This window comes from Tenrec ecaudatus, chromosome 3 (genome assembly GCF_050624435.1).
Source record: "Tenrec ecaudatus isolate mTenEca1 chromosome 3, mTenEca1.hap1, whole genome shotgun sequence".
Classification (NCBI taxonomy): Eukaryota; Metazoa; Chordata; class Mammalia; order Afrosoricida; family Tenrecidae; genus Tenrec; species Tenrec ecaudatus.
Genome location: NC_134532.1, coordinates 217,181,234 through 217,198,369, shown reverse-complemented (window position 1 = coordinate 217,198,369; position 17,136 = coordinate 217,181,234). Strand labels below are relative to the sequence as shown.

Here is a 17,136-nt window from a genome sequence, read left to right as displayed (position 1 = left end):
TGCTGACTCAGAGCGACCCTGTAGGACAGTGTGGATTCCTGACAGGGGAACTCTACTGGAGGAGGCAGGCTCTCTTCTGACCCACAGCAACCTGGGAGCGTTCCGTGAGCTCACTCCATGGCAGCAGATGTGGTGTTTTGGTATCTCCGGAGAATGCTAGCCACTTAATTGTGCTCCTGTGGAACCTGTCCACAGACCAAGAAGCAGTCGCTGGAATAGAACAAGGGGATGCTGTGGTTGAGCATCCAGAAAAGTGGGTCTTCCCACTGAACTCGTTCAGCCTGAGGGTTGAACAGAGAATCGGGGAAGCTGCATCATCTGAAGAAGAAACGTGCATCCAGACTGGAGACGGACTGAGCCTCCACCTGCAATGTGCTGAGAGGGCTTGCAGCACGCACTGATGAAGGTCAAAGACAGCAGCCCTCAGCCTGGACCGTATCTCAACACAGAGAACACAAACCCTCACAGCCGGCCCAGTAGGCCCATCGCAACACACAGGGACGAGATGGAAGACGTCAAGGGCTTCGTTCGACTTGGGTCCACCGTCAGCAAACACCCCTAGAGAAGCAGCAACGATGACCACACCATACCCAGGGCACACGCCCAATTTGTACAAGAGAACCGTTAGTCCAGGATGAATCCCTCCTGGCCTGTATCCTTAAGGTATGAACACTTCCTACATGATTCATACCAACACAGACATGCCCATCCTTAAATCGAGACAAAAGTGGGCCTCTGGCAATGGACAGGAGATGGAGGTGTGGCTGTCTTGGGTCAGAGTTGGCAGTTGACACTTGAGTGGTGTGAGATCCTTCTCAGATGAGTCTCGAACTCCTCCTGTAGCCGAGAGGGATATGGCACTCGGCTCTGGGTGCCTGGGGCTTCGGTGGGTGCCGCCAGCAGCACACTGGCTCTAGGTTCTAGGACAGCAGTGTCCCTCGGTGCTCACTGGGCAGCCCGCAGACCCAGGGCAGCTGGCCAGGAGGACGACTGGGAGGCCTCTCTAGGTGCCCTGTGACGTTCAGCCCAGCTAAAGGCCACCGGGTGCCAGGGTATGGGACCTGCCCTTCAGCGCTTTTGCTGATGGGGGTGGCAGCCTGTGGGAACAGGTGGGCAGGCCCTGCAGGAAGCTCTCCCCGCCTTCCAGAGAGAAGTGGCGAGCAGGGAATTCGAATGGAAAAGCTAGCGGTTCAAACCCACCCAGCAGCCTCGCGTAGGAAGAAGTCCTGGTAATCCGCTCCCATGAAGATGACCGCCAAGAAGACCCCGCCGGCGGGGCTCTGCAGGGTGGGTCGCCGTGGCTCTGCCTCCTGCACCACCACCACCGCCACCACACAGGCCAGATGAAGCCTGCAGTCAGAGCCCAGCAGGTGGAACATGCTGGGATTCCCTGGAGACCCGGGCCCAACCCCGGAGCCCGCCCCTTCCCCCAGTGGCTGGAAGTCTGGGGTTTCTGCCAGCGAAGGCGGACATAGTTTGTCTGGGAACTGCACAGTCGTTAGAGAAGGAGGGAGCTGCTGGAGATGGGCCCCGCTGGTGCAGAGGGGGCTCCATGGAGGTAAGGCGACCCAGATGCCCCGCCCTGTGGTGCGCCCCCTGCTGGACTTGGGTGGTGTAGCAGCGTGCACATTGGAGGGGCCGGCCTCGCAGTGCCACCCCCATTGGCTGTTAGCGGTATTTTATGGCCAGGTCTGTTCAGTCTCATAGTGACTCCTCTGTACAAGAAAACAGTCGCCCGAGGCCGTTGCCTGCCTTTCTCCTGAGGAGCCCGGTGCTGCAGCCACGGTGCCTTCCTCTTTCACCTCCGCTCCCCTCTCCTGATGACGTGTCCAAAGAAGGTGAGGAAGTCTCGCCTGTGGGGCGCCCCGGATCTGTTTCAGAGTTCTTCTCCAGCACCACCATTCACACGCATGCCGCCTTCTCCCATCTCCCCTCCCCAGCGTCCAGCTCAGGCATGTGCAGCCACGGAGAACACCACGGCCGGAGTTAAGCGCTCCTAAGTCCTCCAAGTAGCGTCTTGCTCTCCAGTACTCTGAAGAGGTCTTGTGCATTAGATTCTCCCAATGGAATGTGCCCTCCGTCCTCTTGGCTGTTGCTTCCCTGAGCACTGATAAAGCTCATGACAATGTCAACCGGGCCTCCGTTCACCGTGATGCTACCTATTGGTTCCGTGGTGAGGATGTATTTCTTCCTTACATTGAGTTATACTGCACACTGAAGGCCACAGTCCTTGATCTTCAGCAGCAAGGGCTTCAAGTCCTCACTGTCAGCAAGCAAGGCTCTGTCATCTGGGTACTGCAGGTGGTTAATAAGCCTTCCTCCCATCCTGATGCCACACTCTTCTTCATGTAACCCGGCTTCTCTGGTAATTGGCCTAGCACACAGGTTGAATACGTGAAGGGATACAGCCCTGACACGCACCTTTCCTAGTGTCAAAGTTTCATGCGGTGTTCCCGGATGCCTCTTGCTCAGGGTCCAGGTTCCCCATGGACCCAGTGATCTGGAATCCTCCTCCTCCTGAAGTCAATAAAAGAACAAGTGTACATCTGTCTTGTCGGCAGTGATATCGCCACGTCCTCCCCTGACTCAAGCCTGAGCCTCTGGCAGTTCCCTGGCAGCGTCCTGCCCCCACTGTTACTTGCATGGGATATCCAGTTTATAGAGTCACCTTCCTTTGGGGTGGGTACAAATAGGGATCTGTTAAGACAGCTGTCTTCCACGCTTCTCGGCATAGACTTGTGAGTGCTTTGTCGGCTTGTGGACGTATCTCGGTTGGCTTTGCCCTGGTTTGGCTCACGCCCTCAGTGCAGTGTGGACTTCTCGCTTCGGCACCTTGCCCATCTGCTACCTCAAGAAGTGGTGGAACGTTGACCATTTCTTTCTGGCACAGTGACTGTATTCTTTCCATCTTCTCCTGATGCTTCGTGCGTCGTTCAGTACCGCGTCCACAGGATCTTGCACTGTGGCCACCCTCCCTGAGTCCTTCCCCGTTGAAGACCAGTGGGGCGTGTTGGTCCTTTTCGGTTTCCCAACTCTGAAGCTGCTGTGCATTTCCCTGCAGTGCTGGACTAGCCACCTCGTCATTGACATTGTCCTTGCTTCCGTCTGCCTAAGCTGCTCTACGGCTAAGAGGTCTGCTCTCTGGATATCACTTTGATCTGTTTCCCCTTTCCTGCCTTTCTCAGTGCCCGCCCCCCCCCCCCCGCGTTTTTCTTGACGCCCTCCCACCACGCCTCGGGTCTGTGTCATCGGTGCTCGGGACGTCCACTCTGTCATTGCGATGTTCTCAAGATTCCGGCGGGACTCCTGAACTCCCACATGAGCAACGGATGCTCTGTTCCGCAGTCGGCTCCTGGCCTGCTTTTAGCTGCTGAGAGGGAGCTTCTCCGGCCTCTCCCCACAGACGCAGCCTGCCTGGCTTCCGTGCATCCGCATGGCAGACTCCATATGTTTAGTTGAAAGGCTCTCTGCGACGAAGTTGTTGCCGGTCCTACAAAGTGCTGTCACCCAACCGCCAGCTCTCGTTTCTGCTAGCAGGGCTCCACTCACCAATAAATGTCTGCCCGTGTCAGTGGTTGTCAGTGGGTAGCCCCTCTGGAGTGGACAGCCTACTCCTTTGGGGGCCTGGCCCTTGCTGGGTGCTGGCAAGACCAGCTTGATGTCAGGAGGGTCGACTGTGCAGGGTGGGATCCTGCTGGGTGTCGGCATGAGCCAGCTCCAGGGGTTGCAGGCCCGGCCCTTGCTGGGTGTCGGCAGCATGACTTGGGGGTCAGCATCCAGCTTCATAAGGCTGTTCCCCTGTTGGAGGTCAGCCACACTGGTGCCCGTGCCGAGTCAGGGCTGGCCTTGCTGCCTGGAATATGGGGCCTTGGTGCTCTCTGTGCCTGGCTCCCGTGGGAAGCCCAGCCTTGGCTGTTACCACCCCTGTGCAGGGCACTTGCATGTCAGCCGGTGCCCTTGCATCTTGTCACAGCCAGGGACCACCCACAGGAGTGTCAGGATGGGGCTATCGCATGAGGCTGAGGAGGGGGCCTCTGAGCAGAGTGTCTCCCCACATGTGCCCCATGGGACCCTACTGAGATAGCAGCCAGGCCCCCACGTGCGTCTTGCTGGGCACAATGTGGGTGGGCTCTTATCTGTGCCTACGGCCCGCCGTGGCTGGAGCCCAGTCTGCTCCCCGCGCCCCCGGCACCCTGTCCGTCTGTGGCGAGGTACCTGGCGTCCTTCGGACAGCGCAGCCACCTCGCTCCTGAAGAGGTGGCCATTGACCCGCACAGAAAGGAAGGAGGGTCCCTGTGGGGGCCTCTATGCGGCTCCGACAGCCATGATGCCTGTCTCTCCAGGTATGACCTGGACGCCTGTGACATCCAAGAGAAGTACCCAGACCTGTTCCAGGTGAACCTGGAGGTGGAGGTAGAGCCTCGGGACCGGCCAAGCCGAGAGGCCCCGCCCTGGGACGGCCTGAGCACCAAGGGGCTCAATCCCAAAATCCTCTTCTCCAGCCGCGACGAGCAGCAGGAGATTCTATCCAAATTTGGTGAGTGGCAGGGCCCCTGTTTCCCACTGGCCATCAGGCTTGGCCCACGTTGCCCTCTGTCCCCACACAGCCGGCCTGCGCCCCAAGTCCGCAAAGGCTAAGAGGGCTCCCCCCACCACCACACACACACCCTGCCCGAGCTGAGACTGCCCCCACCTGGCGTGCATGGATGCGTGCCTCCTGAGCTGGGAGCAGGGGACCCCCAGGAGTACAGAGCTTTCCTGAAGCCTCCCTAAAACTCAATGACGCTGGCCCCAGGCTGAGGCCCAGCAAACAGAGAGCCCAGACCTGGGTGCTGCAGGCCCAGGGTGGCTCCCCACGAGGCAGGCTCGTGTCCGGCCCTTCCCCCTCTCCGGTGCGGCTCCAGAGGGAAGGGCTCCTCTTCCCTCTCACGTGGACAGAACATGGCACAGATTCCTGCAAACTGCACCCACAGACCTTGGGCCTGAGGGTAGTGGAGTTCTGAGCCGAGAGCCAGTGCTGGGTGGGTGACCCAGCGGCTGGGGCCCACGCACCTTGAATGAGCCTCTCAGGGAGTGGCTCTGGCGGGCATGGTTGTTGAGGTTTGTTCTGATGGTGCCCCACCCTCTCGCTGTATGCCGAGGACCCCTAGGCTGACCAGCTGTCTGTCTTCCGTTTCTCAGCAGGGTGCCCAGAACAAGGGCATACAAGGGTGTCAGGGTGAGGGTGGGGGGCAGGACTGGGGTGTGGGTGCAGGCCACTCACATGCATCTGTTGGCACCCTCTTGGTTTGCGGCCTGCATTTTCTTATGTGAGGCGAGCCGAGCACCCCTGACGGGCACGTGGGTGTGTGTGCATGGGAACAAGCTTGCATATGCCCCACGTGCATGCATTTGTCTGTGTCTGCATGCACACGTGTGAGTCTGTGTCTGCGTGTGTTCACTGAGTTCGTGTGTGTGTGTATGCGTGCAGGTGGGGCTCGTGTGCCCGCAGGTGTGTTGATGTGAATTGGCGTGTCCGTGCATATATGTGTAGGAGTGAGTTTGTGTGTGCATGTGAGTCTGTGCCCGTGCATGTACGTATGTGGGTGTGGATTTCTGTATCTATAGAGGGAGATTATGAGTTTGCGTGTGCTCATGTGAGGTGGCATGTCCATGCATCTAAGTACGTGAATATGAGTTGGTGTGTACCTGGAGGGGTGTGTGTGTGGATGTTTACATGTGTGTACATGTGAGTTTGCATGTCCATGCATGTATGTGGGTGGGTGTGTTTGTGTTTGCATACATGTGGATTGGCATGTCCATGTATGTATATGGGTTTGAGCTCCATGTGTGGGTGTGGGTTTGTATGTGCATACATTTGAGTTTGCATGTATGTATGTGGGTGTGTTTGTGTGTGCATACATGTCAACTGGCATGTCTGCATGTTTGTATGTGGATGTGAGCTGTGTGTCTCTGTGTACAGGGTGAGTTTGCATGTGCATGCATGTGAGTTGGAATGTCCGTGCATGTATATGTGTGGGTTGGGGCTCCATGTGTATATGTGTAGGTGGGTGTGTTTGCATGTGCATACATGTGAGTTGGCATGTATGTATGCAGATGTGAGTTCTGTATCTCTGTGTGTACAGGGTGTGAGCTTGAGTTGGCATGGCTGTGCATGTATGGATGCAGTGTGAGCTCCTGTATGTATGTGTGCCCGTGTGACTCGGATGGCACTGGAGTGGGCAGCTATGACGGTCACCGTGCGTCTAGCAAGGAGACGTGGGTCTCCTGTGCTGTTGGAGTGACGCTGGCAGGTGGCTGCGCTGGGCTGGGGCTGACCCCTGTCCCTCCTCTGACAGGGAAGCCCGAGCTCCCCAGGCAGCCCGGCTCCACGGCCCAGTATGATGCTGAGGCCGCGGCGCAGTCCCCTGAAGGGGAGACCACAGGGTCCGACTCGCCGCAGAGCACCACCGATGCCAACCGCTTCCTCCACACGCTGGACTGGCATGGTAGGGGCCTTGCACCACCGGCCACCACCACCCTGTTGGCACCCCCAGACCCTCCCATCACCATCTCCCCTAGCCTGCTGCCCCGTGCGCTAGAGGCACGGCATTAGGCAGACCCTGCTGCAGGCTCCCCACGTGGGGATGCCCAGGACCACCTCTCATGTGACTGGTGAGGGGTGAGGGGTTGGGAGGGAGGGAGGGAGCGAGCTGGGCACCTGCTACAGGCTCACATGTGTAGGTAGGCTCCCCCAGGGCTGCCAGCATGGCACCTCCCACCCACAAGCCTGCTTGGCCATCCAGGGGTGTTGATGGCACTTCTTTGGGGGGTGCGGGGCCCCTTAGGGCGAGTGAGGTGGCTCACCTGCCCAAGGTGTTTTCCGAGCCTTGCGCTGAGGGGCACTGCTGTGTGTGTGCTCGGACTGCCCCCTGCAGTGTGTCTGCGGGAGTGCAGCTGTCCAGGATAGGGGTTGGGGCAGGGGCTTGCAATGAGGGCGGGTGGTGGGACTGAGGGGTGGGCCCGGAACACAGCAGTCAGCTGGGCCGAGTTCAGGCTGACGCTGCGTGCCCTCATGAGCCTGAGCACAGTTGCTGCCCGGTCCACACCCCCTTGCCCATCCGTCCTGACTGGGCCCATCCCGGGCCCTCTGCTCCCATACCGGGAGTACCCACCCTCCCTACTCCTCTCCCCATCGCCTCCCCCGCTGTGGCCTGAGGTCTACCGCTGCCACCTCCTGCTCCTATTGCAGCCCAAGGAGGTGCTGAGGACAGTTACTGGACTCCGAGGGCCCTGGCCCCCTCCTGGAATGTTGGCCTGCCTGATCCCATGGGGGGGTGGGGGGCAGTCCCCATGTAACTCAGTGCACTGTCAGAGCCTCGGTGACAGCTGGTGGTCAGCACCGTCCTGGGTCGCATCCGTGGTAGGTGGGGTCTGGCCAGCCAGCAACTTTGTGGGCAGTGTCCCCCAGAGGACAGGGCTGACAGACAGCCAGCACCACCCATCAGGAATGGCATCCCATGGGGACAGACAGTAAAGCAGGCTCAGAGCCACCTCCTCTCAGGCCTTCCTGTCACCCGCTGGCCCGGCCACCTGTGACTCACTGCTGGCTTTGTCCTGGAAACTGCCCTGCCCCCACACGACCCCTCGTCCTTGCCCCTCCTTATCCCTGGGCCCACTCCACGCATCCCCTCCTCAGGGGCTGTGGGGGCCCCTCCTGTTCCTCTCCCGGCCACGGGTCTGGGGTCCGCCGTCCTCCATGGCACCCCTGAGGGACCTGAGTCTCGAGTCCCTGACCCATGCTCTCTCCGCAGAAGGGCAGGAATCGGAACCCGACGTCGTCAACAGCGTCCCCAGCGAGAGCCCGCCCGTGCTGATGGGCGACCGGGATGAGAGCGAGCAGTCAGAAGGGGAAGCGGCTGTGGCCTGCCCCGAGGATGGCTGGGGGGTCACGGCCGAGGGCAACCCAGCAGGCTGTGCAGGGACTGCTGAAGAGCAAGACCCCATCTTTGCGGCCGAGACACCCTCCCCGCCGCCAGAGCCTGTGCCCGAGGACAGCGTGGACCTGCTGGGGCTGCACTCAGAGGGCGGGCCGGGGCCAGAGCTGGGGCCTCCTGTGCAGGGAGCAGGGGGCCCCTCCAGCAATGCCGACCTGCTCAGCTCCCTCTTTGTGCCTCCTGGGGCGGCCCCGGAGGGGCCCACAGGGGACCTGCTGGGAGGAGGGGCCCCGCTGCTCTTGGCCGGGCCCGGCCCCTCCCTGGGAGCACAGAGCGCCCCCCATGAAGGACCTGCCACAGCCGGTATGTGGGCTGAGTCCCGGTGGGCCTACTGGTGTGGGGAGGAGGGAGTACAGTGGGAGCACGCAGAAGGAGGTAGGGGCTCCGGACCCATCCCAAGGAGTGGCCCACCTCCCATCTGGGTGGGGACTCCCACAGAAGTGGTCACCCCAGCGGGCCCAGCTGCTGCCCAGCTGTTTGGAGAGGTGGGAGGCAGTGGAGGTCCCGTGGTTATAGAGCACGTCGGCACAGCCCAGGTCTCCACCCAGTGGCCTGGCCAGCACCATCCTGTCCTCTTCTCCTCTGGGGGGCCCATCTGGGACCCCACCAGTGCCCCCTCCCACCCCCCAAGAGCCCAAGGTACCCAAGTGACATTGCATGTCCATGGGGTGAGCCAGCCAGCCTACATGGTACTGACCGCGACGGAGCTTCTGCACGGAGCAAGGTGGCCAGCAGCACCTGCTCATGGGGCCGGGCAGGACCTCGCCCTCTGCTGCCAGCCCACCCCTTCTCCAGAGCTGGGGTTGGCCTCTGTGCTCCCAGCCACCATGGGCCTCGCCCTCCGACCCTGTCCTCCTGGACCCACTGCCTGTGACTGAGGAGCAGGGATTGTGGGAACACCCTCTGCCCCGTGTTCTGAGCTGAGCTGAGAGGAGGGACAGCGTGCGTCCTACAGGCGGCGCCGGCTGTGAGCTGGGGCTCCCAGGATGCCCAACCTCCGAGCTGCTGGCACCGCGCCTCAGCCCCTGTGAGCGGGGAAGTTCCCCAGACGGCTCAGACTCAGGGAAAGCCCACCGCACTCAGGACGGCAGAGGGTCTCAGCCAGAAGGGATGGGAACCTGAGACCCAGCGGCTTTTCCATGTCCAAGGGTTGCTTCCCCCAATCTTGAGCCCGTCTGCCCGTCTCCAGCCAGCAGGAAGCTCCCAGGGCTTGGATCAGTCCGTCCAGCCTGAGAAGCTCGGTCAGGCCGCCTTCCCCCCTCTCGGGCAGCGCCCCCTGCCAGCATGCGTCAAGAGACCCTCTGCTCATACTGAAAGAAGTCGCCCTCCTCTGATGATCCCGGGCCTTTCTTGTATTGCCCATAGCTGACCCGTTTGACCCCTTCCTGGTGCCACCCGAGTCCGACTCCCAGGCCTGTGCGGACCCTGATCTCTTTGGCGAGTTCCTGCATCCTGACCCCAAGCCCGTGCCGCCAGCCACCCACAGCGCCCCGCCCCTGTCCTCCAGCACGGACTTCCTGCACCTCGGTGAGCCACTGGTCTCCCCGTGGCGAGCCTGGGCTGCGTCGGGGAGCTGGGCATGCATCGCCTCTGGTGGAGCAGGGCCTGCCCTACCGCTGGCCCATGTGCTGGGGAGCTGACTTCTGCAAGTGGGGCCAACACTGGGGTCACGCCCCCTCCCACAGGGCTACCTGAGGTGGGCTGGGGCGGCTGGGGCTTGTCTGAATCCCCGCTCCACCCTCCACCCAGTGGTCCCACATGCTGGTTGAAACAGGAGCCCCCACAGGGCCCAATTCTGCTCCCTCCACCCCCCACATGCTGCTCACCTGGGGTCTGCACAGCAACCCACCCCCAGGTGCTCCCTCCCCTGGGTCCTGTGCTGTGTGCTGAAGTCACGGTGCCCATCAGCAGCCCAGGCCCCACGTCATGCCAGCCACACCACAGAGGGCAAGCAAGGACCACGTGTAGACGGGCCATGTGGGGGTGGGGGCAGAGTACTGCAGCAGCCATGGGGCCAGGGCTCGTGAGCCCGGGAGATGCAGGGACAGCCGTCCTGGCCTCCATGCTGTGCCAGACTGTGGGCAAGGACAGCCAGGTGTATCCATCTGAGACTCGGTAGGCACCTGTTGGTGGAGGGGCCAGAGTGCCCTGGGCGGGTACAGGAGAGATGAGTGTGTATTTAAACAAGTACCGGCAGTCAGGCCAGGGGTCACAGAGGTGGAGGCTGTGGTGTGGGCTGTCGCAGGCCGTGTGCACCCGGCAGACTGAGGGTGGGAGGCCCGGGTCCTTCTCCCCGAAGCCAGGAGGCATGGCAGTGCTCACTGCATGCCCTTCCTGGCCATGCTCGCTGGGCTTGGTCGGGGCCTGAGGGGCTGAGCACAGCTGCTTTTGGGGGGCTGTCCTCTGGGCCACCCTCCTGCCAGCTTACACGGGGAGGGGAGCTCGCTGGCACCAGCCTCCCGAGGGTGTCCCAAGTGCGCGTGGACTGAAACATGCTGCTCTGCACTTTCTCCCAGGAGACCTCCCCACGGAGCCTAGCAGGATGGCCACCTCCTCCAGCCACCCGGACCTCCTGCGGGGATGGGACACGTGGGCCCCCACGCCTGCCGCCGACGGTAGGGAGCTCAGACTCCTGGGTGGGGGCACTGTGTGCCGCATAGTCATTGCAATAGGACAGCCGCAGCCCATGCAGATGCACCTGGATGGAGCGTTGCCCAGGGGACAGCGTGTCCCTGCCCTTCACGTCTCTGGTTCCGACCGTCAGTTCGACTGTCCGTGTCCCTGTTCTAGATTCCTAGGGCCCCGTGCAGGCAGCGTCCTGTCTCATCTGTGGGCCCGTCTGTCCACCTCCGAGTACCCCTGCCATCCACCCACTGCGGCATTGCTGTGTGCACAGGCTGGCACCCCCAGAGCAGGTGCACACCCAGGCTCCGCGGTCATTGTTAGGTGCCTTCCGGGTGGTTCTAACCCGTGTCGAGCCTGTGCACAACCCCCCACCCCCAGGCCTGCACCGGCCCCACGGCGGCGTAGCCACGGCATCTATCCATTTCACCCAGGCCTTCCCGTTGAGATGCCCCCCACTTTACCCAGTGTGATGGCCCTCTCCAGGGACTGGTCTCTCCTGGTGACACGTGCAGAGTCCGTCAGACTGAGTCTCGCCGTCCCGGCCTCTCAGGGCCTCAGACAGAGCCCCATGCCCTCCTGGCAGTCGGGGCACCTTCTCTGCTCTCTGGGTGTGCTTTATTTAGTGAGCCCCACGCAGCACCTGTGGGGGCAGGAGGCTGGGTCACTAGGGTTTTCTACCCTGGGGGAGGCGTAGTCAGCTTTGTACACCTAGGAGTACTGACTTTCCCTTTGACCTTGTCTGCACCCCTCGGCTGCCTGGTTGGTGAGAGTTCTTTCTGTGTGGAGAGCAGCCCTCCTATCTGAGGCTGAGACCCGTCCTTCCTGTGACCCTACAGGGTGGCCCCCTGAGCTTGGGGAGCAAGCGTTAGCACCCACGTGTCAATTAGGCCCCAGGAGGAGGGGCTCTGGGGTGGCAGAGCCAGGGGGCATGTGCACTGGTGGTTGGGTAATCACCTGGTGGTTGGGTGATCCCAAAGGGCCTGCTCTCCTGGGAGTGTCCCTGGAGATGGCTCTCGGCCACTTGCCATTTTAGTGTGAAACTGATCTAGCAAATCCCGAAGTCCAGAGCCAAAGCACGGGGCTGCCAGCATTGGGCACAGTGCCTCAAGGGTATGAAGAAAAATTCCTGAAGGAACAGCAGAGGCCCTCACGGGAGGCCCACCCACTTCGTGCCCTCTGCCCTCTCCAGGTCCCCTCTTGTCATCTGGAGGTCCAGCAGCAGCCCCGCCTGGCCCCTCCACCAGCCAGACCAAGTCACAGAATCGGGACCCCTTTGCGGACCTCGGTGACCTTGGTGCAGGTAAGGTCCTTGCAGGGGTCCGATGGCGAGCCTTCCCGGTAGGGGTGTTTACCTGTGGCAGCGCTGGACCCCTCTGCCCACTGTGCTTCGGTCTGTCGTGCTCACTGGGCCTCCTGAACCCGGGGCACAGTGACCGCAGCAAAGCGGGGCTGGCCTGTGATCTGGAGGGGTTTCTGTGGCTTAAAAGAAGGTTCTGCCTTTGTCCCGGCCTACAAGGGCAGCTGCAGGAGGTAGTGCTGAGTCCTGTGCCTGGGTGGCAGTGCTCCTGGTGCTGGATCCATAGCACACTGCACGCCCCTCTCTGTGCCTCTGTGCAGGACCCGTGGTGAGGAAAAGCCTCTCCTGCCCTCGGGCACAGACAGGCCCTGAGAGCAGCGCGGGGGCCCCGCATGCGGCAGCTGCCCTGTGTGGAAGGAAGGACAGCCCTGTCACCACCGGGCCGTGTCACTCACGAAGAGGACAGACTCAGTTCCCTCAGGCTCCGCGTTTCCTGGATGGAGAAAGACTCCCATGTGGAAAATCCACAGCTCTGTCCCAGGAATGCCCAAGGCTGCGGAGACATCTCCGAAGCAGTATTATCCCGAGGGAGAAGGGAAATGGCCGTGGTCACAGGAGAGCAGCCGACAAAATCAGGCCAATTCCTGCCACAAACCAGGGGCAGGTGGGAGCGTCCTAACCTGGTCATCCGCATGAAACCCTGGCGGCTTGATGAAGACAAGACTGGTGCTCTCTCCCCACCCGGATCCCATAGAGGGCAGGAACGCCCTCTCCTCCCTGCACATGGGTCTGCTGGGTGCAGTGAGCACGGAGAGTGGATACAGTGCGCCTCTGGTCAAAGGAACTCCAGGGCACAGGCAGAAATCCTTGAGAACTAAGGGGTGCAGCGAGGTCAGTGCTCTAGTTGCTTTCCCAACTGCTCACGAGAAAATGAAACCCCAATACTCCCCCAAAGCAAGGGGACAGTTGATGGTGCAAGCTGCTGAACAAAGCAGGAACCTAAACAAAGGGAGAGGCTCACCGTGTCTGTGGATGCAGCGTCGCCGTGTCTATGGAGAGAGGGTTCCCTTGCCTGTGGACAGAGGCTCACGTCCGTGGACAGCGGCCCGCCGTGTCCGTGGATGGGAAGTCTCAGCATTTAAGCGAGCTGGCGGTTCCCCGTCCTGAGAGTCAGAAGACCTCAAACCTGTGTGCCTCAGCGGGACAACACAAGATTGTGTATGGTCACCAACAAGCTTGTTGTAAAAGATGCTTGGCAAGCAGAGGACCCAGACAAGGTAGCGTGTTTTTGAAGCAGAAGAATACGAGAAAGACTTGTTCTACCCAGCACACACAGAAAGCCAGGGGCCTCAGCAGATCAGACCCAGGCCTGGGGTGCAGACCGCGGCTGTCGAGGAGGCCCCGATGTGAGGGCTCGGGTCTCGCTTGCGTTGTGGTGATCCACGCTGAAGGCTGCAGCCCCTGCTTGTCATCCGCCTCGTGCTCAGCGTGTCATCGGCGAAGGGGGTGTCTGCTTCCCCCCTCGGAGGAGGTGAGCCACTGGAAGTCTGATGCCAGGAGGGAGTGCCGGCGGGTACGGAGGCCTGACGACTGGGATCCGCGTCCGGAAGTGCCTGTGAAAACCACCAGTGGACTCGGACACGCTCGCAAGGGGGCTGCACTCCCTGTGGCCCATGGTACCGTGGACTGCTGCTCGAGAGAGACGGGTGGGCGTTCCCTGACAGTCACACGTCACGGTGTGAGCGTCCGTGGTGGGGAGCGGGGGTGATTGCTCTGAGGGTTGCTCAGGGTGCAGCAGGAGCTGTGTACTTGCTCACGTGCGCACATGCAGGTTCTGAGGGCCGTGATTGCACCTGCCCCCCCAGCACACACACACACAGAGGTCTCCGTGAAGTGGTTGCCTGAGGCTAACGTGGTTGCTGGGCTGGGGGCCTGGTTGACCAGCCCCTGGCCTTGGCTGACCTCTGGATGAGGTGCTCTCAGGTACTCCCCTGATCTTCTGGGGCCAGTTTGGCAACGTCTTGTGAGTCGTTTGTTGTTGTTTTAAACCCTGAGGACCAACGGGCACTGGAAGGACGGGGCAGCTAGACCATGTTGGGAGTCGGGTTGGGGTATCGGTCTGTCTGCCTCCCATCAAGAATGTTCTCAGTCACCGCCGCACTGTTGTCTGGGGGAAGTGGGAGATCCTCCCTCACGTGCTGGGGGTCGAGGTGGTGTGAACCCCCTACTCTGGCGTCTGTAGACAAGGCTTCCCCTGCCCCCCTGCTCTGAGCCGCCCTGTCCTGCCTCCTCAGGCTCACCCAGCGGCTTCATCCCTAAGACGGCCCCGCCTCCCAAGGGCAGTGGCAGCTCCTGGCAGACGAGCCGGCCCCCTGCCCCGGCCACCACCTGGTCACCCCAGGCCAAGCCGTCCACTGCCAAAGCCTGCCCGCCGCCACCACCACGACCCAACTACGGCATGAACTTTAGCGTGATTGGCGGCCGCGAGGAGAGGGGGGTCCGCACACCCAGCTTCAGTAAGTCGTCCGGGTGACCGATCACCTGTCTGTCACGCGGCAGCATCTTCCTCCTCCTGTCCTCAGCCCATCTTCCTATAGGCGGGGTGGGTGGGGGGAGACCCTGGGCAGCCCCTTTTCTGGCATCTTCTGGTGGGTTAGCTCTCTGTGTCCTGTGTCCCCTCTGGCTGGGGCGACCAGTGAGGCCAGCCGCACCCTGGGGTGGGAGAGGGCTGGAGGAGCAGCCTCCCTGGTCTGCTCACTTTGTGCTGCGGCCCTGAGCTTCCTCCTGTGAGACGGCCCTGCTTTATCCTCTGCCAGCTCCAAAGCCCAAGGTGTCGGAGAGCGACTTTGAGGACCTGCTGCCCAACGAAGGCTTCCCCTCCAAGGCTGACCGCAAGGGACCAAGGACCATCGCCGAGATGCGGCGGCAGGGCACAGCCAGGGATGCCGACCCGCTCAAGCTCAAGGTGCGCCCGCCGGGAGGCAGGCACACAGGGGCTCCCTCACCAGGGCTCTGCTCAAGGCTACCTGTGGGACGCTGCTCCCGCACGGGGGCTCCTGGCCCTTCCCCACTCACACCCGGGACCCCTGGGGTTCAGGGTGAGCTGGAGGAGGGTCAGGGTGGCAAGATCCCTGTGTTGCCATGCAGGGCTGGTGTGAGCTCTGTTGGGGATCTCCCAAGTGGCCTCTGGAAGGGGTTGGGGGTGGGGGTGCTGAGTGGTGGGAGATGGGTGGGTCTGTGGCTCGGAGCCTGGGAGAAGGTGATAGAGGTCAGACTTGTGTGCGTGCATGTGTATGTGCATGTGGGGGGGGGGGGGTGGAGGTGTGGGGTCTCTGAAGACCAGTTTTGGAAGACTTGAAGGTGGACTGGTCCCAACAGGGCACTACCCAGGACAAGCGGCAGGGGGCCCTGTTGGGCATGAGGGGCCCGGGCTGTGTGTCAAGCAACCCAGGGACGATGCCCTCCCGCCCCCCAGTGTGCCTGGCCCCGGGGCACTCCAAAACTGGGTGCCCTGGGCTGGCAGCCCCCCTGCACTCAGGGCGTGGTCATCACTGCCCCCATGCACAGTCCCAACTGGCACCCATGGGAGGACAGGAGACAGCTCATGTGCTGCTGGGGTCACCTGGGTGGGCTGGGCTCTAGCTCCTGTGTGCCCCACAGCTCCTGGACTGGATCGAGGGCAAAGAGCGCAACATCCGCGCCCTGCTGTCAACGCTGCACACGGTGCTCTGGGAGGGTGAGAGCCGCTGGACGCCTGTGGGCATGGCCGACCTGGTGACGCCTGGCCAGGTCAAGAAGCACTACCGCCGGGCTGTGCTGGTCGTCCACCCCGACAAGGTGAGTGCTCCTGCCTGCCTCGCACTGCGTGCTCACTGGGGGTGGACAGGAGAGAGTGCCCACCTCACCTGTGCGTGTGTGTTGCCCGCAGGCCACGGGCCAGCCTTACGAGCAGCACGCCAAGATGATCTTCATGGAGCTCAGTGACGCCTGGTCCGAGTTTGAGAACCAGGGCTCTAGAGCCCTCTTCTGAGCAGGTCGCCTGGCCCACCCACCTCACGCCCGCGTCCATGTGCTGCCCATGGAGCCCTCGGTCCTTGTGGAACAAGTGCTGCCCCCATGATGGAGCCCCTAGCCCGCCCGTCCACCCCCGGGGCATGGGGCCCTCACTGACAGTGGAGCAAGCGCCATCCCCCCAGGACTGGAGGTGGGAGCGCCATTCCGGAGCCGCCGGCTGCTGTCCACGTTCAGCCTCTCGTCCGAAGGAGAGGACCACGTGGCCCACTGCAGCGGGAGGAGGTGTCTGGGGTGGCCACCCTCCAGGGCTCCGGCTGTCAGCTCGCTCTTGCTTTTCCTCCTTGGTCGGAAGGTGTACATTTGCATCTTGTGTTCTGTAATCCGTCTGATGATCGTCCTGTACATAATTAAACTATTTTCTGATGACTGAACTACTCTCTGATATCCCCCGAGGGGAACAATGCCCACAGTGCCCTCAGGAGGCTGGACGGGTGCTCAGGGCCCTGGCACCACGGCTGCCCAAAGGGCTGTGACCCTGGAGGTCCCCCTCTGGACCGCACCACCCCCCAGCACGTAGCCCCACCCGCCTGCCCTTGAAGGACGGATGGGGAGGAACACATGGCGCTTGCCCACGGGACAGAAGGAAGGAGCCCTGTCAGGTGGTCAGCCAGAGGGCCAGGCCAACCTACCTCCAGGACCTGCAGGCACTGGCCTCCTGTCGTGTGCAGCGCACCTGTGGACACCCGGGCATGGTCACAGCCACTGGAGCTGGGGTGGGGTATGCAGGGGTCTGTACTGCAGAGCCAGCCTGGACGGCGTGCGCCTTGGCCTACCTGGCTCAGGGACTGTCAAGCGAGTGCTCGGTAAAAGCCTGCAGGCTGCTGGAGCAGGTAGCCGGCACGGAGCCAAAGCCCCACGAGCCCGGGCCTCAGTGATGGCCACGCGGCCGGTCCTAGCTCAGGCGGGGCTTGGTGTAGGTTACGCCCCCAGCCACCACTGCGGGCCTGGGCCCGTGCACTATGGGATTCCTGGGCCTGGGCCTGCCTCCGGCTCCTGGCAGCCGGCGGGTGACCCCTCCTAAGGGCCAGGTGAGTGCAGCTCCTCCTCCAGGGACTGGACCAGAGTGGGGCCCCGGGGCCCAGCGACAAGCAGGACTCCACGTGCCTCTCCCAGGCCCAGGCGGTGAGATGGCAGCTCTTGCCAGACAGGGTGGGTGTGCAAGGC

The 17,136-nt window shown here is 62.1% G+C and overlaps 1 protein-coding gene across 4 annotated transcripts in view; it reads left to right on the top strand.

Annotated features, from left to right (window-relative positions):
• Nucleotides 1-16,343, top strand: part of GAK (cyclin G associated kinase) — a 57,427-nt gene extending 41,084 nt beyond the window's left edge. The window contains exons 19-28 of one of the 4 annotated variants that reach the window (XM_075544558.1): nt 4,344-4,537; nt 6,339-6,488; nt 7,797-8,279; nt 9,342-9,503; nt 10,493-10,591; nt 11,791-11,901; nt 14,193-14,414; nt 14,715-14,863; nt 15,559-15,735; nt 15,827-16,343. In XM_075544558.1, coding sequence (XP_075400673.1) covers nt 4,344-4,537; nt 6,339-6,488; nt 7,797-8,279; nt 9,342-9,503; nt 10,493-10,591; nt 11,791-11,901; nt 14,193-14,414; nt 14,715-14,863; nt 15,559-15,735; nt 15,827-15,928 — 1,849 coding nt within the window. In that variant the 3' untranslated portion in view covers nt 15,929-16,343. Of the gene's footprint in view, nt 1-4,343; nt 4,538-6,338; nt 6,489-7,793; nt 8,280-9,341; nt 9,504-10,492; nt 10,592-11,790; nt 11,902-14,192; nt 14,415-14,714; nt 14,864-15,558; nt 15,736-15,826 lie in introns of all 4 variants that reach the window. The other 3 variants (XM_075544557.1, XM_075544560.1, XM_075544559.1) reach the window with 3 other exon arrangements.
• Nucleotides 16,344-17,136: the final 793 nt, after the last annotated feature.